This window comes from Haemorhous mexicanus, chromosome 6, assembly GCF_027477595.1.
Source record: "Haemorhous mexicanus isolate bHaeMex1 chromosome 6, bHaeMex1.pri, whole genome shotgun sequence".
NCBI lineage: Eukaryota > Metazoa > Chordata > Aves > Passeriformes > Fringillidae > Haemorhous > Haemorhous mexicanus.
In genome coordinates, this window is record NC_082346.1 from 51,947,365 (window position 1) to 51,974,476 (window position 27,112).

Below are 27,112 nucleotides of genomic sequence, written 5' to 3' on the forward strand. Positions count from 1 at the left end.
TGGACTAGATTGTTTCCTGAGGTTCTTTCCAGCTCTGTTCTACAATTCTCATCCTCTATAAAATTAAATGAGTGCAGAAATCACTGAATTTGAAACTTCAGCTATATTTTTATTCTCATGAGCTATTTTATTATTCTCTGTTGCTGCAGATGCTGTAACTGACCAGGCCACGTTTGCTATGAGGAGATGTTTACCCAGCACATTTAAAATTTATCTGGGTGATGAAAGATTAACACTGTTTTGAAGTTAATTTATGGCTTCTGACACACACATCAATATCCTTTCAAGACTTTGGAGAGAATCTACAAAGAGACAATTCCATTATTTACACAACTGAATTAAAAAATCTTAAAATTACATTGCCTCTTTGGGATTTTAGTTGTTTACTTAATGGGCCTCTTGACATAAAAGCATTTTTGGCAGACACATTAATAGTCGCTGAAGTAAAGGACTGATTTAAAACAGCTGATTTTCTTTCCATCACCTCCTGCTGCAGCAGGGCATCAGTAGGCAAAACAGCACAGAGCTCACAGCACACTGGTGAAGCACAGTCTATTTTTTTCCTCCAGACTTTAAAACCCCAGAGCAAAGCTGATTTTCCATGCACTTCTGATGGTGGCATACACTTGTATTCTCATCTGCCCTGGTTCAGACCCTGGCAACAGGCTGAAGTAGTAAAAACACGGTCAAAGATTTCAGCCTAGGAGATGAAACTAACATGTACATGCCAAAAGGTTAAAAAAAACCTCACACACACACACACAAAAAGCTGTTAATGCATCAGGATGCACATTTTTATTATCCTACTTTTCGTGTTGGTTTCAAAGGCTTTTCAGAAACAATCAGTGAAGGAATACACTGAATTTTTCATGCTAAAAGTGATAACAGTGTCTGTGAGGAACAGAGAAAAGCATAAGAAAAGGGACAAAATGTATTTATTGTGTATTGTTGAACAGTAAGTTCTGGGAACAAGGAGAGAAGCTGAAAATAAAGTTCTAACAGCTCAGCCAAGAAAAAGCATAAGACTGAGCCGTCGGGAGCTCTTTTCAGCCGTGGTGAGAGAGGAAGCCGAGTATTTTAAAACTAGGCTGATGGATCGGCAAACTGGGCAGGGTTAGCGGGATGGATTTAGCAGTGTGGCCGCCAGGTGTGCATCCCCAGAGGCGCGTGTGATGCAGAGGAGATGCACACGCCGCGAGAGCCGAGCCGAGCCGCATCTGCCCGTCGCTGCTTTAATCGCCCATCGCTTCGCTCCCCAGCACTCGCCCGTCATCAGCTCCGAGCGGCGGGACCCAGCCCGGGGCCCCCCGGCCGTGCCCGCGCACCCACGCTCGGTCTGCGGAGCCGTTCCGCGTAGGCAAACAGCCCCCGGGGCCCAGGGGCTCCTGCCGGCCAGGGCTGGCCCCGCCGCGGGGCTCCCGGGCCGCCGCGGGCGCTGCCGGCCGTGAGGGGGAGCGGGGCCGGGGCGGGGCCGCCCCACAGGTGCCGCCGGCGGGCGGAGCGGAGCCGCCCCGGCCTCCCCCTGCCGCGGGGGCGGGCCGAGCCCAGCCCAGCGCGGGGGCCGGGTCGCCGCCGCCCCCGCCCCCTGCCGAGCCGCCCGCCAGCCGCGCCGGGCCGGGCCGGGCCGGGCCGTCCCGGGAGCCGCCGGAGCTGGAACTGGTACCGGTGTCGGCTCCGCTGCCGCGGCCGCGCCCGCCGCTGCTGGGGGAGGCGGTGCCCGCGCCGCGCCCCCGCGCCCCGCCCGCCCCCGGCAGCAGCAGCAGCGGCAGCGGCAGCCTCAGCACCTCCGCCAGCTCCGCCAGCAGCTCCAGCGGCAGCACCATGGACCTCTCCTTCATGGCCGCGCAGGTGGTGCGCGACGGTGGCACGGGACGGGACGGGACGGGACGGGATGGGATGGGACGGGATGGGATGGGAGCCCGGGCGGGGGCGGCGGGGCGCGCATCCCCTCCTCTGCTTTCCGCTCCGGTCCTCTACTCCACACCTGCGTCGGCGCGGGTGTAAACCTGAGCGGCCCCGCGCCGTGGGGAAGGAGCGAGGAGGAGGGGAAAAAGGGAAACAATGAGGCGGCTTAGCGCTGCTGGGGAGAAGTTGGCGGCGCAGCTCGGGGCGCAGCACCTGTTAGCGCCCGGCGGCGGGCCCAGCGCCGCATGCCGCTCCCCGCCTGCCTCCGGGGCGCTGCCAGCGGCCGCGGGCTGGGCGAGGCGAGCAATCGTCTCTCCATCCTCCGAGGCCGTCTGTAAATGGAAATCGGAGATGCGATTTTTCGGGTCTTTTTCCCCATTCCGTACTGCGACTGTATGTGCAGCTGTGGTTTTGGGTTTTTTTAAGTTGTTGACTACGCATACAGAATCCAGCTTGGCGTCTATAGAAATACTCCTCTGTTCGCATGAACAAATTTTTTAAATTGCAGCTTAGTTCTGATTACAGCTCGAGGCATGATTGTGGGTGTTGCTGTTCAATGTACTCATGCTTCATATACTGAGAAGTATGTACTGGCTATAAGCCACCCAAAGCCAAAAATCATCATGGTGAATTCAGGTGAATTGGGTTTTTAACAGACAGAAAGTGTTGTGCTTGAGAAAAAGCCAAACTCACTGATCATCCATTACCTTTTTCAGGATAAATTCTTCTATTCATGTGGGTACCTAAGTGTAATTGACCTTTTTCAAGAATAATTTGGATCCAAGTTTGTGATTTTGCCAAAAAACATCACCCACCATTTAGAGGTGGAGTAGGGGCCAGGAAAGCCTTTCTACACTGTTGCTGCCTGTGTGCTGACTTCAGCTGGAGGTGTTTGTTGGAAGCCAAATCTAATCCCTGAGCTGTTGTTCTGTTTCATTAATGCAATGGCTGTTTTGTCTTGTTCTCTTCCTGAAGTCCACTTCTGAGGGGGTGCCAGGCTCTGCCTTTCTGAAGGTAGCAGTTGGCTGTCCAAGCATCTCTTCCCTTTGGATGTATTTCCAAGAATTTTTTTAAAGGAAAACCACAGTGGGGAGGAAAGCATAATTTCTATTGATATGAGATATTCCTGGTAGCTGGAGTATTCAAAAGAAATTTTGCAGGTATCAGATCATTTTCTTATGGTCCTTCTCAGCACAATCAGTGAGCTCCCTGTGTCCATCTTTTGTTCCCTAGCACTGAGCTGAAGGGAAGTGCCCCCATAGCACAGAAGCAGAGGTGCAGCACAGCAGCACGTTTTACCCATAATCAGCGGAGTGTGCCAAAGCTGGGATTAGTGCTGCCCATTCTCTTTTTAAAACTCTCCCTTATTCATGTTGTCCCATATTCTACATAACTTCTGTGCTAATTCTGTGTGTTGGAAGAGTCACAAAGCACTGTTGCTTTGCTTCTCTCAACAGTTCCCAGTGCAAATGTGTCTTACACTTACTAAGGTTATTAATGCAACAGTTAAGAGTGAAAAGTGCTTTTCTCCCTGATCCTTTGGGGTTGATTTGTTGTTTTCCTTTGTCACAAGAAGTGTGAATTGATAGTTTTTGTTTCAGTGTGAGGTGAAGGCAAGGCAATACACCTCAGGAAGAAAGGCTGGAGTACCTTGGAGGTGTGTGCCTCAAAGCCCTTCGGGTGGTGAGGATGGTGGGAAGCAGTCAGGGCTGTCGGATCTCTCCCAGTAGGGGCACAGGGCTCATTGGGTCTGCACAGCTCAGGGCATGTGGGGAATTCCTCCAGGGGGTATTTGTGTAATTAACCTTTGATGAGCTGTAGGAGACGATTTCCTGGGCTCCTTTTCTACTAAAGGAAATTAATCCAGTTCTTAGGTCCCTGCGTACAGCCTAGGCTGCACTTACCCCTGTTACTCCCCATCACAGGCCTCTTGCACCTTTCTGAACTGTCAGCCCATTCCATTCCTGTCGCCATAGTGACATTTAAGCCCCCCCCCGCCCCCCCCCCCCCCCCCAGTGTGACACTCTTTTAATTTAGGTATTGCTTTTCTTCAACTTTCTTTTCACTGACATATCTTTTTGGTTTTTATTGTTTAAATAATTTCTGTAGCATCTCTGGTGTTGTGGTCCCGTGAGATATCTTCAATAACGAATGAGTGAGAACGCAAGAGAATTATTGGCTTATGCTTCCTGCTCATAATCACTTCTAAAGATACTCTGCTATCACTCTCATTATCATCCACCTGCAGCAGGTATTACGTTTTACCTGATGAATACCAGAGAGATTAATAATTTGTAGAAAAGTAGGCAATACCTAAACTGAGCTGCTTACAGGCATACAAGCAATGGTTACTTCTCAAGTTAGTTTATTTTTACAGGATACTGAAGACTATTTATGTTCCTATAAATTGCTTTTGTGTGTTTTCACACCTTTGCACTGCTCATTGTGGATCCAAGTTGGCTTTGCTAGATGTCTTCTGAGACAGCATAAATGACCTGTGTGTTAGAGCCCCTCTGATGTAAACACAGAAGCAGAATGTGTGAAAGTTTGGTCACCACTTGCAGCCTCAGTGATTCTACAGTGTGTTGTGAACAGTTAAAATCTGACCTCCTCCTGAGTGCAGCTTGAGCAACCACCTGAGCATCTCAGCTGTCTTGTATTTATTTGCTGTGCCATGAAGAACAGGTTTTGACTGTAACTATTAAATCTGTTGTTAAAATGAGCCCTTTTGCATCAGTGTGTTCATCTCCAGTCAGTAGTTGACTGAGCAGGCTTGGGTGTCCTCTGTTCTGCTGGTGCTCTAATTGGCTTTGGTTTAAGGTCCCTTTTGCTAATGAGCAGGACTCGCACCTAGTCAAAGCCTATTAGCAGCTGGTCACTGGGTTTCCATTTTAAATCCATATTTTAGTTAAAGTAATGCTGTACATCTCAAGATGCTGTGCCAGAGATGTTCAGCCACTGCTAAGCTGTATGACAGCCTCATTTCTGTGTGTTGTTCAGTGATTTCAGAGTGCTCTTGTAGTCTAGGTAACCTCAGAAATAGCCACTTCTCATAGGTAGAGACTTTTGCTTGCAGCATAAAAGCCTGGTTTTGGGAGGTGCTGAGTGCTGCTTCCAGGCTAAGAGCACTCCCTGCTTTTATCAGGGGTTAGGGGGTTGCTGCCAGATGCCCAGGGGTGAGCTGCCCCCCTCCCTGCTTCTGACAGACTAAAATTAATATTGATTTAACAGCCAGCTGAGGAAAAATGTTAATGGGAGCAGGGTTGAAATGTCTTCAACCTGAAAAAAAAAGAAGCTTTTAGTGGGAAAAAATGGGAAGACAGAGAAATAAAAAATGATGTCATGGTCTTCAGTGTGATCCAAATTGATATGAGCTGGGCAGCACCTGCAGCCATAACGTTACTGACACGTTTTTCAAGATTTATGTTTGCAATTTAATTTTCCTGAAGTGTTTCCTGTATTTTCTATTTCATATTGAAAATTAAGACTGGATTTCCTTAATTTGCAGTGTTTTTATGGTCGGGTATATCTCCCTACAGTAAAAATAAAATTTTAGTTGTCAGATAAATGGTCTTCTTCTTTTATGTTTAGAACAGGGAAAAGGTAGTGAGAGCCTTGGGAATATGGCTATTTCTGTGGATTTTTTTTTTTTTTGAGTAAGTCATATATAGTTGATGATTCTCCATGTTCAAAACTTCTTTGTAAACAGATTCTGAGGATTTGAAGTATGAGAAGTTGAATTCTTTGTGTATAGTTTAATAATTAAAAGTTGCATTTTTATAATCTTTCATTTCAATTGGAGTAATAGGGGTTTGTTTTAAACATGAAAAGGGATACCATGCTTCAGGAGCTAGAGGAACAAATGAACAAGGTGGGTGCAGAAAGCAAAACCATTATAAAATAAAGATAATTTCATTGCTTTTGTGCTCTCTATTACTCTTCTAGGACTTCAGGTCTGGTCAGTGATCATTCAAGTCACTTGAAGCCTTTCATTGCATTGGCAGTTATCCAGGTCACCTTCCCCACAATAGGGAGATGGTCATTGTTGCATCTCAAGGAAACCATATAGTTCCCTATTGGGAGAATAACAATCCCTGCTTCCACAAGAAACATACATTATTAAGAGCTATATAACTTCTGAAAAGCCCTGGGATACACAAGATGAACTGAGTTCATGGAGGGTCAATAATACCATGCAAGTTTTCTGTGAGAAAATACTATAATAGCAGATTCTGCAAACTTTGATTTTAAATATCCTTTCATTTTGACTTATGGAATCATAACATTACTGTCATTATGTCACTTAAAGATTGGAAAACACTTTTAAGATCTATTTCAGCCGTTAATGTAGCACTGCCAAGTCCACCACTAAACCATGTCCTTAACTGCCACATCTACACATTTTTTGACTACCTCCAGGCGTGGTGACTCAACCACTTCCCTGGGTAGCCTGTTCCAACACGTATTAACACTATGCATGAAGAAATGTTTCCTAATATCCAATCTAAACCTCCCCTGGTCCAACCTGAGGCTGTTTTTAATTTGCCATGTCACTTGTTGCTTGGAGGAGGAGGCCAACCTCTGCCTGGCTACAATCTTCTTCCAGATGTATGTAATGATCAATGAGGTTTTCCCAAGCCTCCTTTTTCTTCAGGCTCAACATCCCCAGCTCCCTCAGCCGCTCCTTACCAGACTTATGCTCCAGACCCTTCACCAGCTTTATACTCACGTTTTTCAGCTGACATGGATGGCCCATGTGCATGCTGCAAGGCTGGTGTGCACAGAGGATGTGCTTGGCATTCTTGGACACCCAGCCACCTGAACAGAGCTGCTGCATTTCCCCAAATCCCAGACATAGGTCCAGTATCCCTTAATTCCTTTCTAATGAGATTTCTGGATGTTAGAGGATGCACAATTAGTATCTGCTGTACTCTGCTGTATCAGCACAGAGGAACCAGAGTGCAGAATAATAACTGCATTTGTTTTCCCACTATTTCTTTATCTATTCTCCCTCTCAGGGGTGGAGAGGGATTCAAAGCCTTTATTAGCTGTGTGCTCTTTCTTACAGGAAGGTAATCTGAAGGTATTAAAAAAGAGTTTAGATTTGTGGTTTGGGTAGGTTATTCCCACCAGCTCAAAACAGAATCCAGGCTGCTTGCTCAGCGTGAGCTGCATGCGTCTGTGTGTCCATTCTCTGCTGCCAAGAAAGCTCCACAGAAAGACAGACCTTTCAGCCATGCTTGCACCTGGGGAGTCTGTCTTTGACAGTGCTAAATGGTGGCCATTTGGAAGCTTTGACATTACTGGTTTGGGACATTTGCTTAGGACTGAGTTTTCCTGTAAAAAGTGGGATCCCCAAAAAGCAAGCTCTTTGCCAAACCAGTGGAGAGTTAGGATTAAAAGATGCATGAACAACTCCTTGTCAAAAGCTGCCTTGATTATAGTCTAAGACCTAAGATAAAACCTCTTTGATTTATATCATTAAACATTAATAATGTTAGCTAGGAGCTTGTAGTAATTCTTTTATATAACCCAGTTCAGTGCTCACTTATCTGCATAATAGGGCACTGACCATTACTCTACCAGCTCCACTTTCTTCCAAAGGTTGAAGTCATTTTCTCTGGCATTCTTTGATTCCTCCAGAATGTCTTGACTTATAATAAATAGAATCAAAGCAGCAGGTGTGAGTTTAAGGAGTTCCCAGATGCTTTGGTTCAATCTTAAGTCCTGATGTCTTGCTGTGGTATAGCACAGCCAGAGGGTCCAGCTGTATAATCCAGATGTTACCGAAATCCTGGTTTGTGTGCAGAAATCAGTGCCCTCATCCAGGATGTTGCCAACAATTGAGATGAGAATCATTTTCTTTCTGCTGGCTGCTTGGCACAATTGCATTAGATTTTTATTAGTGTGGGGAACAAGAGGAATCCCTTCAGTTTTCTTATCACTGCAGTAACACTGCAGACTACATTTCCAAGTCTTGTATAGTAGAAATTTCTGTGCCAGCAAAGCTTTTGAAAATTCATTGGAGATTTGGGTGTACTGTTTTTATAAAGTGTTGATACTGCACTTTGGAGGAGGCTGTTGTTCCAAGATTGTGCTTGTAATTGCTGTCAAAAGATGTTAAAAGCAGTGATTCCAATCCAGAAAAACACTTAAACATTTACTGCACTTGGAACACGTGTATATTGTTCCAGTAACATCAGCAGGACTGTCCACTTGCTTAAAAATAAGGTATCTTAAAGCCTGGCACCAATGGAGAGAGAATGCTTTGCTATTCATAGAAAAATATCCTAGGAGAGCAAGAGAAAACCTGCTGTTGGTCATGTTATTAATTCAGGGAAACCTGAGACTTAGTGTTTTGGGAGTGACTGTGCTTTCATCAATTAATAGCATGATTAATTTCTCATAGGAGCTCTTACATGTTGGAAGAGGAGGATGTAGTAGGAGGTGGGTGGTGGAGAGGGGAAGGAGGATGTGGCTCATGTGGCACACGTGTTTGTGCACCTTTGCACAACAAGGGTTAGAAGAAACTGAAATAATTTATTTGTGTTTCATGTGCCCATTAACTGTGAGACTAATTCTGTGACACATTTAATATTTTTTGAAATAACTTCCATGGTTTTTAGCAGTTACATGCTAAAAACTTCACAAACAGAGCAGATGTCGCATATTTCCATCTTTGTTGAGTGTGGAAAGGAGGGTTGTAATATAATAGCAAATAGACAGTCACATGTTTTACAGACATAAAGCATTTCACAGCTCTTTATTGCAGCAGTAGCTAGAGTCCTGTTGTACACAGAGCATAGCTAGAGGTAAGAGGAATGAAGACTGAAGCAGCACTACATTATGCCAGTTGCTTGTTGATGTGCCTGGGTTTTTTTGAACAGTAAGAACCCAGCCCTGTCCTACAATGAGCAAGGATTCTCTTGGGAGACATGATGAGAATGGAGTTTCTGATAGCAGCTGAATAGCCCAGTTGGGTCCTCAGAATCCATAGGCTGGAAAATCTTAACTGGTTATAGATTGGGGTGGAGGTGGTGATGGTATCTTGGTTTGGGCTAATTTTGGATTAATTTCTCAATTCATTGATGAGCTGCAAACACAAGGGTGGAGATCCTGGTTTAAATTTTGTTGAAAATAGAATGGATGCTGGCCATTAGGAAGCTAGTTTCACCATCTTCCTAACCTCATTCTCATAACAGACAAAAGCAAAAATCTCCAAATGTTTCAAAGGGTTATATAGGAATAAGTAAAGCAGTGTGATCCTTTGGTGACCATACACCATCAAATTAAATCATTGATAAAATGATTAGACCATTCAAATGGAGTACAGTGATGTGGAAAGCAGAAAATTAGAGCAGCAACCCAAGTAAATTCTGCAGTGACCAGCTCTTTTAGTTTGCTATGTCTCTCTGCTGGACTTTAGTTTCTTTGGAAGTGTTTTTGGTCATGAATCGCATTTTCTGCTTGAGCTAGTGAGGTCTGTTGCAGTCCTCTGTCTGTTGTTTCACCAGACATCTTGGTTTGATGAGTATAGTATCCTATACAGAATTACTATTAACCCCATCCTCTTCTCACAGGGATGATGATTTTTAAAGGTATCTTTTGAAAAACTGATGGCTCTCTTTGATTGTTATAAACGTTTTTTTTTTTCCACCAGATACATGCTGAAGTATGAAAGGAGGGTCCTTGAAAATTGGTTGTAAACTGATGATAGTTGTGTGGCTTGATCAGTGGCTTGATCTACTTCTTGTGCTGGTTAACATGTCAGGATGGTTCCATTTCCATGGAATGGAAGCCTTTGGCAAACAGGATCCTGACATTTCATGTGGAAGTTATGAGCACTTTGGAACAAAAAAGGGGCAGAATGAAGTGTGTGAACTCCTTGACATCTATTTTGATGGTGCTGTGTCATCAGGGTGTGCAGTCCTGTTGGCTCTGGTGCTGCAGTGAGGAAGGCCTGTCCTTACACTGGGCACTGAATTAGGGGCAGAAGACATGGCCAGCTGTGACACAAAGACCAGGAGCTGAGCACTTCCTGACTGTGTTCTTTGCAGTGCTGGCAGGATTGCAGGGAGCAGAGGTAGTACAGGGTGGAAATCTCTCCCTGTGAGTACAACCATGAGTGCACGGCAGCCAGAACTGGAGCTGTGAGCAGTGCTTGCTGCCCGCCCGTTCCCCGCTGGCTCACACACCCACACAGTGCTCTCAGACTATCTCACAGCACCAGCCTTTTGAAATGTCACCTACTCTGACACTGAATCTTTAGTCTTAGCTGAATTCCACACTCCTGGTAGCAGCCAGAGCCCAAACCTGCCAAGCAGCAGCTAACTAGAAATCATTACTGTTACGGTCACTTCAGAAAAGCTCAGCACCTCTATGAAGCAAGCTGCTGGATGCAGGGCCATTTCCTTTTGATTTACAAAGTGATTGTCTCTAGTGTGGAAGTGTTTTAAAAAATAATAATAAAAGCTGTTAACCTCAGCTGGTTCTGTTTGTTGTTATTTTGTTTTTTAAGCCTTTCAAATATTACAAAAGGCAGAACACCCTAGGAATAAGCCTGCATAACTAAAACAAAACAAAACTTCCACTGTGGCTTTTTTTCCTGCCAAAACAGCAGGAAGAGCACTTGCAAAATGTGGGGTGATGTGCTGGGTTCTGTGACTGATAAAAAAGACCAATACCAGAGTTGCTGCATGGAAGGGAAAAAGACACCTGACTCTGACTGATGTGTAGAGGTTTTCAGGTGTATGTTCAGAAAGAAAAAGTGACAATAGGACTGATGCAGAAACAAAAATATTAAAAGTTTTAAAGGATTTCTGAGATGTCAGCTGAACCCAAGGACATGGAGTAGCTGACCTCCTTTAAATATGTAGACCCTAATTAAGTGTATGCCTGAAGTATGTAATTCTCTGAACTTCCCTTCTGCTTAAATGAAGTATATAATTAAATGTCTTGATAATCTGCAATAAGCGCCAAAGCATTTTGAGGTGTTATAGTAGATCTTACTTAAAAGTGAGCTTCACTTGAAATATGTTTGCTTTCTCCTTTTGTCTTTCTACCTTACCCTCCTTGATGCATCACATAACTTTTTATGGCTCTTTCTCAGGGGTTTCCTCACAACTTTTCTCTTGTTTGCCTGTGTAGAATGTTTTCCTTCCAACTCAGGTATGCTTTCCTCTTTGGGTACCTTCTTCCTTCGTCTCTCAATATCCTCCATCTTTACCATCTATAAATTATTTCAGATGCTATGGTCGCACCAGGTCCAGTCCAAGTCCTACAGAAATCTGAGTTTAGTTCTGGAAGATGGGTATGAAAGAGTAGACAATTCTCATGCTCAGGGGAAAGAGATCCAAACACATCAGAGGAGCAACTAAAATGCTGCAATCACTGAAACTGTAAGCAGCAGGGCAGAAACTTTCCCAGTTGACTTACTAAAGACAGAAGCCTCTTAGTATGTCTTTACTGTGCTGCAGATTAGTAAAAATTGGTGGTACTTCATATGGAATCTAAATCCCAGGAATGGAAATGTCACCTCCTTTGCTCTGTTTTATATTTTGGTTGTTCTTCAGCTAGAGCAGAGTAGTTTACAATCTCAATCTGAAAAATTCTGAATTCTCCTCTAGATGCTGAGCCCCACAGTCACTTGTGCAAAAGATACTGAAAATTCATTCACAAACACTCTTCTCTTTGCCTGTGCTATGATACCTTTCCCCTCACAGACCTAAAGGTCACCTTCATTAAATATGTGGTTATTAACATAAAAGCATGCCAAATGGTTATTCTGTGATAGGATCCAGGCTGTGAAATGGTTCGTTCTGTGATGGTCTCTGAGCCGCCTGACTGAGCATGCGGTGAAACCGTGCAGATGAGCAAGGCGGTGAAATTTGTTGTCAGGGTGGCAGATGTTTTATTCTCCTGGTGTGTTCTCTGGCATTTCTCAAGGACATGAAACAGAAGCAGAAGAAATTGAATTGCTGTGCTTGCTCTCTCCCTTGTTCTCCAAGGTAGTTTTGCAACTCATTTCTCCTGTAATCTTATCAAGTGTGAGAAGAGACATGCACCTCCTGACTTCTCTTACAACTGTCCTTTACACTTTCACAGGTAACCTTCTTCACCCAGCCAGCTGCAGTTTTCAGCATGGGTGGTTTTCATGGTGCATATCTTGCTTATCACTTTAGTGTACATAATACCCTTAACAGCACTTTAAAGATTGGTATTTGGATGACTAAATAAACATTGCTGCCTCTAAAACATTTGTCTCCTGACCTCTGCTCTGCACAGTGCATGTCTGGAGAAGGGAGGGCATGGAGAAGGCAGAGGACAATGTGCTGATGTAAGCTGCAGTCTGGGCTGCCATGATAAGGATCCCTTGCTGTGCCTTAAAGCCTTCAGGTGCCAGCATATGCCATGGGTTGTGCTGACAAGTGAAGGGAAGTGGGAGGAGGAAGCAAAGGTAGGTTTGGCCAAACTCTGCTGTCTTCCTTGAGGACACAAAATGGTCTGATTTGAACTGGTGTAAAGAATGCTGTCTAGCTCCCAGGAGCCAGCTCATTATTTTTTTGTAACTGTTGGCTATGGAAATGGCAAAGTCAGCTGTTACTAAAAATCTTAAAACTCAGTTCTAGAAAACAATAAATAGGAGAGTCTCTTCTCTAATGACAGTTGGTCTTGTTTTGCCACCCAATCTTTGCTGTTAGAAAACTAATCACATAGTTTTACACTCTAGCCTTGCCTAATCAAGGATATAAGTTCATTAATGCAAACAGATTAAATAATTTCTTAGTGTTATATTTTTAATTATTAAAAAAATTTACACCTTGTATTGCCCATAGATTATTATGGTAATTCAACTGGACTCCACCACATCCATGATATCTTTTTTTACAGAAATATGTAACATTTAGAGTATGGGTGCATCTCCATACTTACTCTGGAGGTCTCAGGGGTACTACAGTATAAGCAGCCATCAGGCATATACTGTAAATTTGTGTGAGACATGATTGGGACATTGCACCCCAACACCTTGATGATCTGTGGTGCCTCTGCTCTGTCCCACAGGAATGTGGCATGACCAGGGAGGTGAGGGACCATGGGCTGGGCCAGCATGGGCAAGCACACCTAGGGTGGCAGCCAGAGACAGACAATACAGCTGAGTCTGTTGTTCACTGTATTTCAGGGTTGTTGTCCAATTGCTGCATCCAGCAACACCTACAACTTACAGAGTTCCACCTCTAAGGTGATTTTCATTCTCATAAACATCAAAACTTTTCATGAAGAGTGTAAAGTTTCACCTGAAATTAAAGGATATAGAGAGGAAGGCTGGACTGTCTGACAAGGCCACAGAGGAGATAAGGGTCTCAGTGAGCACTTATTCCTAGTTTGGTGCTCTTTACTGAAGCTTAAACTGGCCATTGGTTGCAGAGGCAAAGCAGCAAATCCTTACTCCACATGTGCAGTCAGATGGCCCAGCAGGTAATGCTCAGAGCATCCCTCGAGTTCTTCCAGATGTTAATGAAGTTATGACTGGAAGCTTGTAGCTTTGTCTTTTGGTACTGGATTCATGACTATCAAACTCTGATTTTTATGTTGTTTTGTTTTGTTGTTTGGTTTTTATAAACTATGGTGTTGTTTCCTTCAAAACGAATCTGGCAGGTGATCTCACAGAAGTTTAGAAAACTGGGACTTTCACACTCTGGACCATTGCAGTAAAGCTTGGCCAACAAGCAGAACAGGGTGTGCTCTTCCCCCAAAATAAGCAGCATCTTTCTGCGTGCTGATTTTGACAGAAACCCTGACATCAGTTTAGGAGTAATAGAGCTCATGTACAACTCTTTGCCTCAGGATCATACTATGCTCCTGTCAGTCCATGTAGTCATCCTGTTCACTGCCTGTCTCACAGGAGCAGCAGAGTGGTGACAACAGAGGAGATGCAGCAGCTGTCACACCTATTTACAGTTTCTCGGTCATTGATGTGAGAATAGACAAACATGATATTCCTGCAGCTGCATTGTTAGCAATTTATTTTTAAAATCAGTCACTTGAAAAATATTGAGGCACAGGTAAAATAGCTCTGTCAGCACTTTCTGTGTGGCACTTTGCAACCTACTGCTTGACCTGAGATTTTCACTCTGTTTCTGTTAACTTAATAGAAGAGCTAAGGTCAAGGCCACATACTTACCTGGTGAAAGCACACATTTCTCTTCTGAGTGGAGTTGTATCAAGAAGGGATGTGGCTCATCAAATGCAGGAACATGCTGATTCCTGTCTGCTGTTGCCATTGTATTCCCTGATTTTATTACCTGCTCAGCAGTGATGAGTAATTCTCACATGTAAGCAAGTGATATTTACTGTAAGAAAGGCCAAGTAAATTCATAGTTGAGCAAACATTTAAAGAAATAACAATTAGAGATTGCTTTCCTATTTTGTTTGAAAATGAGGAGGGGGAAAGAAATTGAAAATATAAACATTTTCTCTTGTATATCTAAGAAACAAATGCAGAAGTTCATATTTTTTATCACTGCATCCCCAGAAATGTGGGCATGAAACTTGTTGTATTTAGTCAGTAAATCTTTATTGAAGTCAAACAGTGGCTGACAACAGATGTATAAAAAACCCAGTAAGTCAAGAAAGTTGATAGGATTAAAATCTGTGATCCCTTTTGGGAGCTGAAGTGGAGCAATCCCAGATAAACAAAAGGAGGGTGAGTCCATAATATCCCATGAAGACACAGCATTTAGGGACATAGATGTGCTCTGGTTTTCCCTTTGTCTCTGCTTTCCTCCTCCTCAAAGCTGTGGAGGGGACCACACAGAAAAAACATCTCATGGCAGGATCTGTATGTTTGGCTTGGAGTTGAGAGCCATCATCCCTTGAGTGCACCAGATTGGTTACGTGGTCTGGTCCATTGGTAATTGCCCCTTAGCAGCTGTGTCCTGGAGAGACACCCCAGCACAGTGGCCGCTACAGAGGGCCTTTGTAATCAGGCTTGTCAGTTTTCCTAACTGGGACCTCTCCCTCTGTTTTTGAAGTGTGTGGGAAACAGTGTGGCTGTGTGTGCTTAAAAGTTCAACATGGATGGTGCTTTCAGGGGCCTGTCTTCAGAGCTGTGATAAAACATTTTACCCTTCTTTGTTCTTTGTTCATCTCTCTCACTGCCACCCTGTTTAACGGACTACTGCAGCCTTGCACCCAAGTCCTGAGTCACAGCAACACGTGGCAGAGTTTGAGTATCTCTGCTGCCATCTGACCCTCCTCTGCCATGGTTTTGTGTCATGGTACTGTTCCTTTTCTGCCTAGAATCAAATAATGTGGGTGTTTATCTCTGAGAACCACTAAGGATGTATTTATTTATTCATTCAGTAACTTAGATTCTCTTTAGGATCTCATACCTGGATGTGTATGTCGGTGATGTTGGTCTCACTGGTTCATCTTTAGGAGAGCTCTGCCTTTCCCTGGAGGCACCTGACTGTAGCTTCCAAAGCATAACAGTCACCAGTCAGCATATTTGACCTTTTTTTTTCCCTCCCACTTAATTTTTGTCTAATCAATCAGAAAGTAGACTTTCTTTTGTGATCCCTGGAATTACTGGAACCAGTGCTTCAAGCAGCAAAATTCTGAGTCATCTTTTAAATGTGATGTGAACTGGTTTTGCTATAGGAGTATTTATTTCATATACAGTCTGGGCTACATTTATTTTTGTAGGTCAAATTTAACTGTGGCTTGTGCTGCCCAAACGATGCACTGGATTTATGTTGTGGGAACCATCACCAAAAACCTGAATCCTCCAGAATTGGATTTTTTTTTTCTTTTTATTCTATTTTACAGAAGCCGCTAGGTAGCACCCACATGTATTTTTTGAAAAATCTGATACATTCTCAAGGAGACAGATTGATGGGAACAATTGCTGTTAAAAAGCAGGAAGCAAAGCAGCAGTGAGGGCATATGTGCATTCACATCATGTAAATCTGGTGGAGGGAGGGAGCCAGCCGTCACCTTCCTCCCTGCCCAGGAAAGCCCCACAGTGACAGGATGCCCCCTGACCCTGCTGCCACACAAGGACAGGGTGAGCCCTGGCCATGGTGCCAGCGTGCAGGAGCAGGTGGCCCCTGTTTGTGAGCCTTGGGCAGAGCGGTGGTCCCTGCATCCCGAGGAGCACGTGGGCAAGCAGCAGTGGGGGGGCTGGCACTGCTCTTCTGCTGCCCATCTGCCACTGCCCACCAGCATGAATGCCCCTGTCTGCCAGAGCAGAAGTGCCTTTCACTGAAGAGCAAAAGGGGAATCCAGGAGAAGGGGTGTTTGTGACACATTTGCTGCCAGGTCCGTGACTCTGTGCACTGAGTGCTCGATGCTGAGAGCAGCCGTGAATCATCGGTGGGAATAAACACAGGCTTTGCCTGCATGATATAGGCATGATCCAGGGGAAACAATGCCAAAACCATTGTGTTACAGCTCTCACATGTGGGGCACATACAGCAGAACTGAAAAAAGCCACACAGGAGTCACAAGCAGATGTAAATCCGCTCGCTAATATGTCTTGCAGGCAGTGTCAGGGGTGTTTTGGTGCTAGCTGCTTCTGCAGCAGAGCAGGCAGCGTGAGGGCAGTGCCCACAAACTGCTCAGAATCCGTAAGTAAAAGGCAAATTAGCTTTGCACAGACCTGTGGAAACAAAAATATAAGCTGAGGAAATAACAAGCGAGTGGTGTGCACTCTGCACTTCACTGAATGCAGAGCAAACTGGAAGTGCTGTGAAGATTTGGAAACTTGAAAATGTTAACCAAAAAAACAAGCAATTGTTTTGTTAGGTCGTGTTTGGCATTTTCTTCATCTGTCTCAAATGAAGACCATTTATATAATAAATGAACACTTGTATCAACCATCTCATCCATTCTTCTGTATTTCCCTTCAAAATCTCATCTAATTCCAGCTGCCATAATCTCATCCATTAATGACTTTTTATATTTCAGGGCTGCCTTTTCCCATATATGTCCTCAACCTTGTATTTAGTTTCACACAAACAGCAAAGCCGCTTCATGGGTTTTTTCCCACAATACCTATCCTTTTTTAAAGTTGGTAAAGTACTGCTGATGTGTGTAACAGTCACAACAGTTCCAGCTGGACTTCTGTCTCATTGCCATCTTTGCCCGGTTTCCATTCCTTTATTCTTGGGTTTTTATCAAGACTTTTTCTTTATTTTCACAGGTCCTATGAGATCCTTATATTTAACTAGAATTGTTACTACCTAGATAGAGTAAAAAAATTAAGACATTTCAAATCAGAGGTATTTGAATATTCAGCCCAGTGAACACCATTTTGAAGGATTTTTGTCTTTTTCTCCACATCTGTGGAGAAAACAAGCATAATAATATTCCCATGAATATATGGGAACCATATATGAAACCATATATGTCTCAAGCTGTCAGTCTGACAGTGATCCTCCCAACTGGTTGTTTATCATCCAGCTACTGTATTCCAGGTAGCAGTGCCCTTTTCTTCCAAGCAATAAACTGGATTACAGAGGAGCCTAATAGCAGCCTGTGTATATCTCATTTTGGCCAGCCTTCTTCAATGTCTTTCATATCAGGGGCTTAGCCAAGCAAATAAAAGAACAATCAATTAAAATGACAATCAATAAAAATATTGTCATTAATTAATTAGTTTAAGTAACAGAGATAACTAGAGAACGATTCCGATAGCTGCTTACAGTGGTGGTAAATCCTGCTAGCCCTTCAGTTTTAATGGTCTCACCTCAGCAGCAATGCAGTGAAGCTGACAGAAAGGAATCATTGCTTTGTGGATATCCTTATTTGTGCAAATTTCCTTTCACTGAAGCAGTCTGAGTTCCCCTGCTTCTTCATTCGCTGGTTGGGCAGTCCTGCTGAGCACCCTGTGAGTGGGGAGGAGCAGCTTGTTCACATCTGTTTGCAGCTGTCTGCCAGCATGCCCTCCTCTTCCCTCAGTGCAGCATTTTTAGTAATTGAGATAAAAACATGCTTGTGCCATCACACATGCACCTGCTTTCAGATCTGGATTTCCAAAGCACGCATTCAGATCCGGTTTTCAGCATCGCTGCATTACAAGGACTCCATTTGCATAGTCCATTTCAGGTTAATCTGGTTAGATTTTTCACCCTGTCACTGAAATTATGTCTTTATAAGCATATTTCAAGGTGGACTAAAAATGTATTTTCCTCTTTCCAGGCCTTTCATGATCAAATGATAATTGGTTGTAGCTTTTCTGCACCCCCTCACTCCATCTTTTTAACCAAGTCCTTTGAGGTACAAGTTCAAGTCACTCAGTAGGAGTTTGTATTTGGAAAAATGATGTTGTCTTGTATCTTTTCAACAAATGCATGAGTCCTGAAGAATTTCATTCTATGCTGACTCCATGTCTTTGGAGAGGGTAAAAGAAGTTCGTGTGTGAGGTATGAATGAGGATGTCTAGAAAGAGGGGGCTATCACCTTGAACTGAAGTTAGCATCTCTGTATTGTATGTCAGATAGGCTTGGAGTGGTTTAGGTCCAGTTAGCAGTTGCCTGGTTTAGAATAATTTCTTTTCACTTTCAGTATCTTTTTGGTAAAATGAGGCAGATTCATCGTGAATCTACCATTCATAATTTTGTGCCGTGATATAATCATCTGAAATCATGATATAAAATAGCAGTTCATTTTTTATTAAAAATAGATTTAGTCTTCCTGGTAGCTTCTTTTCCTTCATATCTTTTTCACCTGAAAGAACAAGATGGCCAGCAGATGTAAAGGCTGTCACCTGGAAAAAGCTTTCTTACATGTGTCTTTTAATGCTTGATTTCTGGACTGTGAAGAATAGTGCATCAGTATTGCTTAAATCAAGCATTTACATTTCTACTGTAATGCAAAGCAAAATCATTAAGATCACAGACCTTAAGACCTTGTTCTTTGACATGAGAAGTTATCTTTCCTTATGTTATCCAGCACTTTGTGTAAAAATGTTTGATGTGTCACTGGGAGATGTTGTTAATAGCAACTGAACTATTTATCTTGGTGACATCATGACTCTTAATCAACAAAAGATCACAGTAACCTTTTGAGAAATCAGAATACATCAGTATCCCTATAATTCACTCTGCTAATGTCAAACTTTTCACGTGCAAAATATCTTGTGCAAAATGTCTGTGTGTCTGCAAAGGAAAGAAACATGCCATCATCTAAATTTCAGGTTTCAGTGAAGGCCCAAGATGAAAATAATATGGATCAGATAAATATTTTAAGGCTGTCAACTCATATTGGTTCATCTTGTTCTGTCTGTGGATACCCAAGTACAGTTGGCAGATGCCAATGCTGCATTCTTTTCCTTTTCTGCTGTCATAAGAAGAGATCAGCAGGGGTCAGCTGTGCACTTTTCAGCCCCAGAATGCCAAGCAGCCATTGACCAAAGCCATTGTGTTTTCTGAAAAGAGAAAAAAAGCCTCTTGGTGAAAAGTGTTCACAATCAGCCTTTGGCTTTACTTTTATTCTTCCAGCAGGAGAATAGCTTGCTGTATTTTGTTCAGTGTTGTGAAGCCATTGGTTCATTAGGATTAGTGAAACAAGCTGTGGATGAGAATTATTAAAAATTAACATCAGAATATCCCTAGTCCAACAAGGATTAAGGCTGTTTTGGAATTGGAAGTGAGATGAACCCTAGTAATGTTTTAAAGACTCATTAGCTGATCTTCTGGTGGACACTGAAAATGTGTAAAAAGCCCTGAAGAGCTTACAATCAAAGCAGACAAGATAAGGCAAGAAAGAACTTTAAATATGAATAAAAGGGAAAGATTAATGTCCATAAAGAAAATTAGTTCCACTTTTCCTTTTTCTTCCTCCTTCATTGTGCAAATAATCAGATTTATAACACAGATCTTGTTGTGACACAAATCCTGACTGTCTGTTTTTGCTGATGTTTCTCTGCATGTGAACAGATTCTGGCTCAGAGCCCATCTTGTTTGGAGCCTTCATAGGCTACAATCAATTGGCAGCCAGGGCTTGGTTCCAAGTAATGGATAAGGGTTTTCTCAACACAATATGGACTATACTTTTCATTGAAAGGTAATGGTTTATTCTAAAGGCCAGAGTGACCCAATGATATTTCCTCAGTAATGAGTTGTGTACTCGAATGCTTTCTAGAAATTTTATTTCTTCATTTTCTCCATCAGATCATCAAGAATTGGACGAATTGTTGATGTTCCTTCTTTTTTTCTTATGGTACAACTGTAAGAAACTTGAAATAGAAAGGATGGGTATTGGTGAGATTGTTTACAGGGAGTATAACTATATGGACAAGGGGTATTTGTGGTGTTCTCAAAAGCTCAGTTTTTCTACATTCCTCAAAGAGCAAGCCCCTTCCCTTTGGGAAAACAGATGGTGCCTGCACTACAGGACTACAGAAGGAAATGGGTTATGATGGAAGGGGAGAGGTGGAAGCTTACTCTTCTGCAAAATCCAGGCTCTGCTTTCACCTTGGAGATGGTGGCACTGGTTTTGTTACCTCAGTGCTGGAGTAATTTAGTGCCTTGTGGGGGAAAAAGTGCTGTTGTAGGCAGAGCTGGGATGCACAGCTGGGATCTGATGTCTACCTGGTATTTGAAGAACATGTTTAAACTCAGTGGTGACCCTAATGTGTGTGTAGGAATTGGTGTGTAGTCACACTAGGGCTCTGTCCAGAACTGAAGGAATGGGACAGAAGTGTTTGTTTCTGATTCCTCTTACTTCTCTATTAAGCTGCAAGAAAAACAAGCTAATTTTAATAAAAATGAATGAAATGAGGTTCATGACAGCAGTGCTGCATAGCACCAGACTCAAGCTCCACACTCAAACTCCACTTTAATGGGTTCTCATCTGAGCTGTTAAGACCCAAGCTTGAGACACAGCCTCAAACTGGGAATGAGTGCTTCCATTTCCCATCACATTCTTTGTAGATCTTGCAACAGAGAGCTGAAGTTGACCAAGGCCCATTCTAAATCTTATGGGAGTCCTATCTGAAGTAATCAGAAAAACAGATTTCTTGGGAGGGGTTTGCTCCGGGACAATGGGAAATACCCAAGGCATGTATGACTTCCCAACAGGTTGCCTTCCCCTGCACATATTTGTGATGCACCTCTTCCTTCTGACCCCCTGCCTACCTGTGTTTGTCTTTTCAGATCACTCCTGTGTTACCCTTTCAGCAGTGTGTGATGATGATGCAGGAGCCCAGACCGGAGGGTGAGCAGGAGCAGCACGCTGCTGCCTCCCAAGCACAGTCGGGAGGGCCACTGCTCTTACAGGCAGAGGTTGTAACAGACACCAGCAGTCTGACAATTGTTCTTCCTGAAACAGCATGGCACAGTCTGGTTCTCTTCCCTCTGTTGCAGTGGCTGAATATCCCTGTTGGATGAAGCAGGGTGTTGGATTTTGTGAATATTCTTTAGCTGTGTCTTGTTGGTTTTGCCTGCAAGCGTGCAAGCCCTGCAGCCCTCTGAAATCAGTGACATGATTGTGTATGACAGTCATTAGTGGGTGAAACAGAAATCTGTCTGGGAGCATCTGTTTTGAGGGAGCCAAATATAATTAAAGTTTAACCATGCTGCATTTGCTCTTTTATTTACTGGGACCCAGTCCTTCTTAGGGATCACAGGGACATTTCTTGAGGTCCTTCTGAGGGCTTTGACTTGCTGCATTTTGTGATTGCGTGTGTGTTTCATATAAGTGTGTTTTGTATTACAGGCTGGATCAAACAAGTTTGTTCAGAGATTCCCTTCAGGATAATGAAATGCTACCACTAGAATATGTTCAAGTTCTTTCCAAGGAGAATACTTTTTGGTTTCAGGTTGTTCTGAATCTGGACATCTTGCATTGATTTATTGCATTTTATCAGTTATATTTCCATGATGCTCTTTGAGCAACGAGATGGATTAAATGTGTTTTTATTCTGTAATTAATCCTATGCACTTGACAATAAATATGCAATGTCTTAACTTGGTAAGTGGTACTTGGTAGGATGTAATGCAGGGATCAGTGATGTAGCCTTCCTAGTAAGGAAATGTGTCACAGCATGGTTTCCAGTTTATTTTCAAGGGACAATTGATCAGGTATTGAATTGGGCTTGGAGGAAAACACTCAAAGCAGCATCCATGTTGCAAAGATCTTACTCAGGCCTTGGCAAAACTATGTAAAAGCTTGTCTTGAGTTCAGCCCTACCAACAAATACATAGAAAACTTTGGTTTTTTTCAAATGTTTTGAACTTTCTAACTTGATTTCATTTTATCGTGAATGAATGTGGTCATCTGTTTATTATGGTCACCTCTATGTTACCTAATGTGTCTTTATCCCTCTGACTATGCTTTCCAAGTACAGTCATTCATATTACACTCATGGCTTGCAGGGCACTTCCAAAATGCAAAACTGCTTTGGAGAAATTGTAATTACTTTTGAAAAATCCTTTCATTTTTATCTGCTATTCCTTTTACTACTAGTTTATTGATTTAGTTACATTTAAAATGGGTCTGTGTAGTTAATTTTAGATATATGTTTAAATTTTACTGCAACTCTGAAACTTTAAATGAGTAGGAAATAAGTAAGGAAATATCCTTTAATAGGAGTAGGTAATAAGTTCCTATTCCATCACCTAATGAGATACAATTTTGAGGTTTTGTACAGATTTTCAAATAAGCACTCTGTGCACTGCCTTAGGATTAGATACTTACCTTCCCATATATTGCCAATGGAGAGCAATAGCTGTCTTCTCAAGAGATCTCTTCATGTCCAGTTTAAATCCCTAAATTTACCTTCTTTTGACTGGAAGGTGATTTTGAGAATATTTTTGAAGAGGCATCTCTGAGGGGGCAAACCAGGTGGAATTAAGCCCTCTCTGTGGGTTTTTTTGCTGATGGCTTTGTTTCTTGTGGCATCCACTGTAATAATTCTTCTTTGTGATTTTTCTTCCTGAGCTCTCAGTGCCTCGTTGTGTTTTGGATTTATTCATGCAAGACATAGAATGGTGGTGTGGGATGCACAAGTCTCTTGGAGATATTTTTGAAATGAAGATCTTCAATCCAGCATTTCAAAATAGAAATGATTAAAGATGAGAGGAATGCTTGCATTTTTGCAAGTACTACATATTTGCACTGTTTTACTGAACGACTCCCACACTGCTTTTTAATATTTCTGTGCTGGATTTTTGATGAGTGATGCTCAGCTTGAAAATGCTTGAGCTGCAGTTCAGGTTCCCTGTGGCTGGGGAAGGTCCCTCTGTGGCAGATGAGTACCTGTCAGGCCACTGAGTGAGGGAGAGCTCTCTTTCTCCCCAGGATGCAGAAACCTTCAGGGTGTGTACAATGAAATTTTCTTTGCTGTTACTTTTCTTTTAAAGTCTCCCTTATCAGGTGTCATTAAGTTCTAAGGCTGCACTGAATGATGCAGGGATACCAAACTCTGTTGTTAGCTGAGCTGCACCTGCCTCAGAGCCAGTAGCTCCTTGGTGAAAATCTATGTGGATGCTCCAATTTTTGTCTCCTCCATCATTTAATATTTTTATGGTATACTCATTGCTGCCTTGATAAAATGAGATGGTGATATTTTAATTAAGTTGAGTTCAGAGGGATCATAAATAAAACCTCAGTGTGGGTAAGAGTATTAGAATCTAGATCAGGGAATTCATTATCTGAATATATAAGATTGGACTGAAGAACCCAGCCAAGGGCTGGGAACTGCACTGCCATGCATGTGCACATCTCCTGGGGCTGAGAGTGTTGTACTAGGTTTTTTTTTTGTTTTATTTTTTTTTTCCCCCAACTATTTTTGTAGGGCTTGTACTAAGGGTTTAAAAAAAGCAAGAGTTTTGGATTTTGGTGCAGCTCACTTGCTTGATACTTTACTTTTTTTTACTTTATCTTACTTTTTGTGTTCTCAGAGCTAATAATTATTCGCAATCTTAGACTGCGTTTGGCCAGATGGGTTATTTTAAAATAAATGTATCTGTAGGTGCAAGATGGCATCACAAAATTTCATGTGTAAATGTCCAAAGTTACATGGGTGTATGTGTCTGTTTCAGTGTGAACCTGTCTCTTAAAGCACCAAGGTATCCTGCACCTGCTTTGCTGCTTTGCTCCTTTGCCAATCTGAGGTCCAGAAGGCTCTGACCTTCAGCTTGCAGAGGACTCTGTGCATTTACTCTGGCTCTCAGGCTGCAGAGGAAGCCTGCCTGGCCTTGGAGCCAGCCCATTTCCTGATTACTTTTCAAAACTTTTTACCTGAAAGATTTTCAACAGGTGCACTCTTCTGGTGGGGGGATTTCTTCGCTACCCAAACTGCAGCATACTCAGGAACAGCTGTCAAGTTCAGGGACAACAACATCTCTCTCCTGTTTATGTACTTTCAAAGCATTTCTTCAAACATCCTGAGATCCTAAGACACCAGGGGAGTATGAACTTGCATCTTCCATCAGGCTTGGGAGAATACCAAATCACTTCTCTCTCAACTGTTCCAGTTCTCCAGACCGGCAGTGATTCCATAATTCCAGTTCTCCAGACCAGCAGTGATTCCATAATTCCATAAAGTCAAAATGTATTGTATTTGCATTTTCTTCTCATTCCACTGAGTGAAATGAGAAGAAAATGCAAATACAATGCATTTTGACTTTATTTTCTTTGGTCTCTGCTCAGCCTTCCATAACACAAGAATAACTGAACAAGCTTTTGCAGAAATCACTTTTGGGTAGGAGAACATTACTTCCTGAGGAAAACTGTTACATATCTATGGCTTTAATTATCCTGAGCAGCCCCAAGAGTTCAAAGCACAAGTATTGAATTACAAACAGTTGTATAATAAATTAAACATTGTTTTGTACCCATCCTAAGTATCTCAGGCACTAAGGAGTGCTATTTTCCCTATACATATATAGACAGGCTTATCTAGAGAGAATCAATGCATAATTTATTATATTTTTCTGTAATGTGCTCTGAACTGTTTGAACAATCTCAAATATAAGCACACAAACACAGATGGCTTGGCTGTTCTGTGTTTGTTTGGCGTGATAAAGCTGTCATCAGCTGCTGTCTAGTTCAGCCACACTTAATCATCCCTTGATGGTCCTGGTACACAAGCAAAGCCTGGGTTGTGAGTATCTGGGTTTGTGAGAACATATGGAATATTTGGCTCTGATGCTGGGAGAAATACATGTTGCTTCTCTTCCTTGGGCTCTGCTGTGGGAACAGTAAATCCTAGAAGATGACTGAAATACCTGCTTGGTGGCACTGAGTTATTAAGCACTCAGAATCGACATGTGATTGAGCGTTTATTTCTTCATGATGTTCAACAAATAGTTAATGTTGGATGGAACTTTTCTTAGCCCAGTGAATACTACTCTTCAAATACTAGAAATTAGGAAATCATCAATATTATTTCAACTTCCAGTTTTCATTCTCTTGTTTAATGTGTGATTCACTCACTCAGGAGACAAACCTGCAAGGGAATAGGATTAATTTTTAAGCAAATTGTGCCTCTTTGGTTATAAACTGCTACTTACAGAATGAGCTGAGAGGAATGTGTAGTCTGTAGGTTGCTCAAGCCATATGTTGAGGCTGATATGCCTGATGGGATCATGATGGATGCCAGCCTGACACATGTTGGTATTCCATCAAATGAAGTGTATGCAGTAGGGGCATTTGGCAGTCCTCCTTTCTTCCTGGAAGCAGCTCTCTATTTTGCTTGTTCTTTATGCTGGCTGCTACCCTTAGCATCTCCAGGCATGAAGAGGACTAGCATTGTGTCAGATTTTTCTCCATTTTTTGTCCATCTCAACTGGAATACCTTGTATCTGTTGCCTCTCAGGCTTGTTGTGTGTTCTGAACTAGGTGCCAAGTACGCAAACAAAAATGTTGACAAAAATAGCCTTACATAAGTCATAAGAGAGATACTTCAAATATTCTCTCAGCATACCTCAGCCCTTCCTACTCTTTTGTTTGTGAAGATGTAATGCAATATGAAAATGAAAGGAAAGAAAAAAATAAATAGGAAAAAATGTTGGATGAAAATGCTGCATAGCCAAAATAATATTGCACACATCATTACCAGTTTTCTCTCTCTGCTGTTTTTTCAGAGACTCTGATAGAATAAATAGGCTTAAGGAAAAAAATCTTTATGGAATAAATTAAATCTCTTAAATTGTTTTAATTTCCATTCTGAGGCTTTTTATTGGATACCTGCAAGTATTTTCCATTAGAGAATTAATCCCTAGAAGTGATCATAGAATAATATTCTTCCCAGTGTGTTTGCATTATTACAGTGACCTAACTCTTATTTGAAGACAGGTTCAAGGTGGCTATCCCAAAGATGCTGAAAATGAGCCATTTATGTCACATCATTAGGTACAGAAGAGCTGCAGTGGTAGTAATTACTTCTCTCAATAGATAAATGTATCCCAACTTGTCTTTGCTGCAGTACAGCCATCGCTGTGTAACATAAGATACATGAGATTTATAGTTGGAAGGTTTGAAAGCTTTTGAGTCTACATGGAATAGTAAGTAATTTCTCTGATGAAATAGAGCTAAGTCTGTTAGTATAGCTTAGTTAAATCTCAGCCAATTAATTTTTCATGGGTTGTGTAGCAGGGATTGGAGGAACATGCAAGATTTTTTTATTGCTCCTGGGTTTTGGTTTGAGCAGTGGTCAGCATATGCAACATAGAGGAATTTCTGTGCAGTTATTTTTTTCCTCTAGAGGAATAAGATGATGTCCAAAATGCTGCATCCTCCCAGCTCCTAACACCTGCCCCTTAAAATTATTTTTAGTGTTTATGAAAAGCATCCTGATTACAAAATACTGAAGGATGCAGCAATTTAAAAAATTGTTACTTTTGCCCATGCCTGAAGTCTAATGGTTTAAATAATTTTTCATCTCAAAGTAGTTCTGCTTTTGAAATTGTCATTGCTTCCCTTGTTGTGAATGGCTGCCAATTCCCATCTCTCCACACATCCCCCCACCCCCCTGGAGAACAGCCTAAGCATCTTGTTAGGCTAAGGGAGAGGGAGCAGAAGGAAAATCGAAATAATATGAAGGTCAGTCTCTTTCTTTGCTACCCCAAACTGAAAATGAGGCATCACCATTTTCTCAGAGTTGAACAGAGCTGCAAAGATTACGGTGAAGGAATGATTAAGCAGCCCTTTTTCACTTTGAGAAATGGGATTAGGATTTGTTTAGTTATTTTCGAATACA

General features: G+C 42.3%; 1 protein-coding gene across 2 annotated transcripts in view; it reads left to right on the forward strand.

Annotated features, from left to right (window-relative positions):
* Positions 1 to 1,736: 1,736 nt before the first annotated feature.
* Positions 1,737 to 27,112, forward strand: part of C6H14orf132 (chromosome 6 C14orf132 homolog) — a 41,011-nt gene continuing 15,635 nt past the window's right edge. Inside the window, exon 1 of one of the 2 annotated variants that reach the window (XR_009487018.1) lies at positions 1,737 to 1,851. Coding sequence is in view for 1 of the 2 variants with exons in the window: in XM_059850255.1 (XP_059706238.1) it covers positions 1,822 to 1,848 (27 nt within the window). In the remaining variant the exon portion in view is untranslated. The remainder of the gene's footprint in view (positions 1,852 to 27,112) is intronic. The other variant, XM_059850255.1, reaches the window with a different exon arrangement.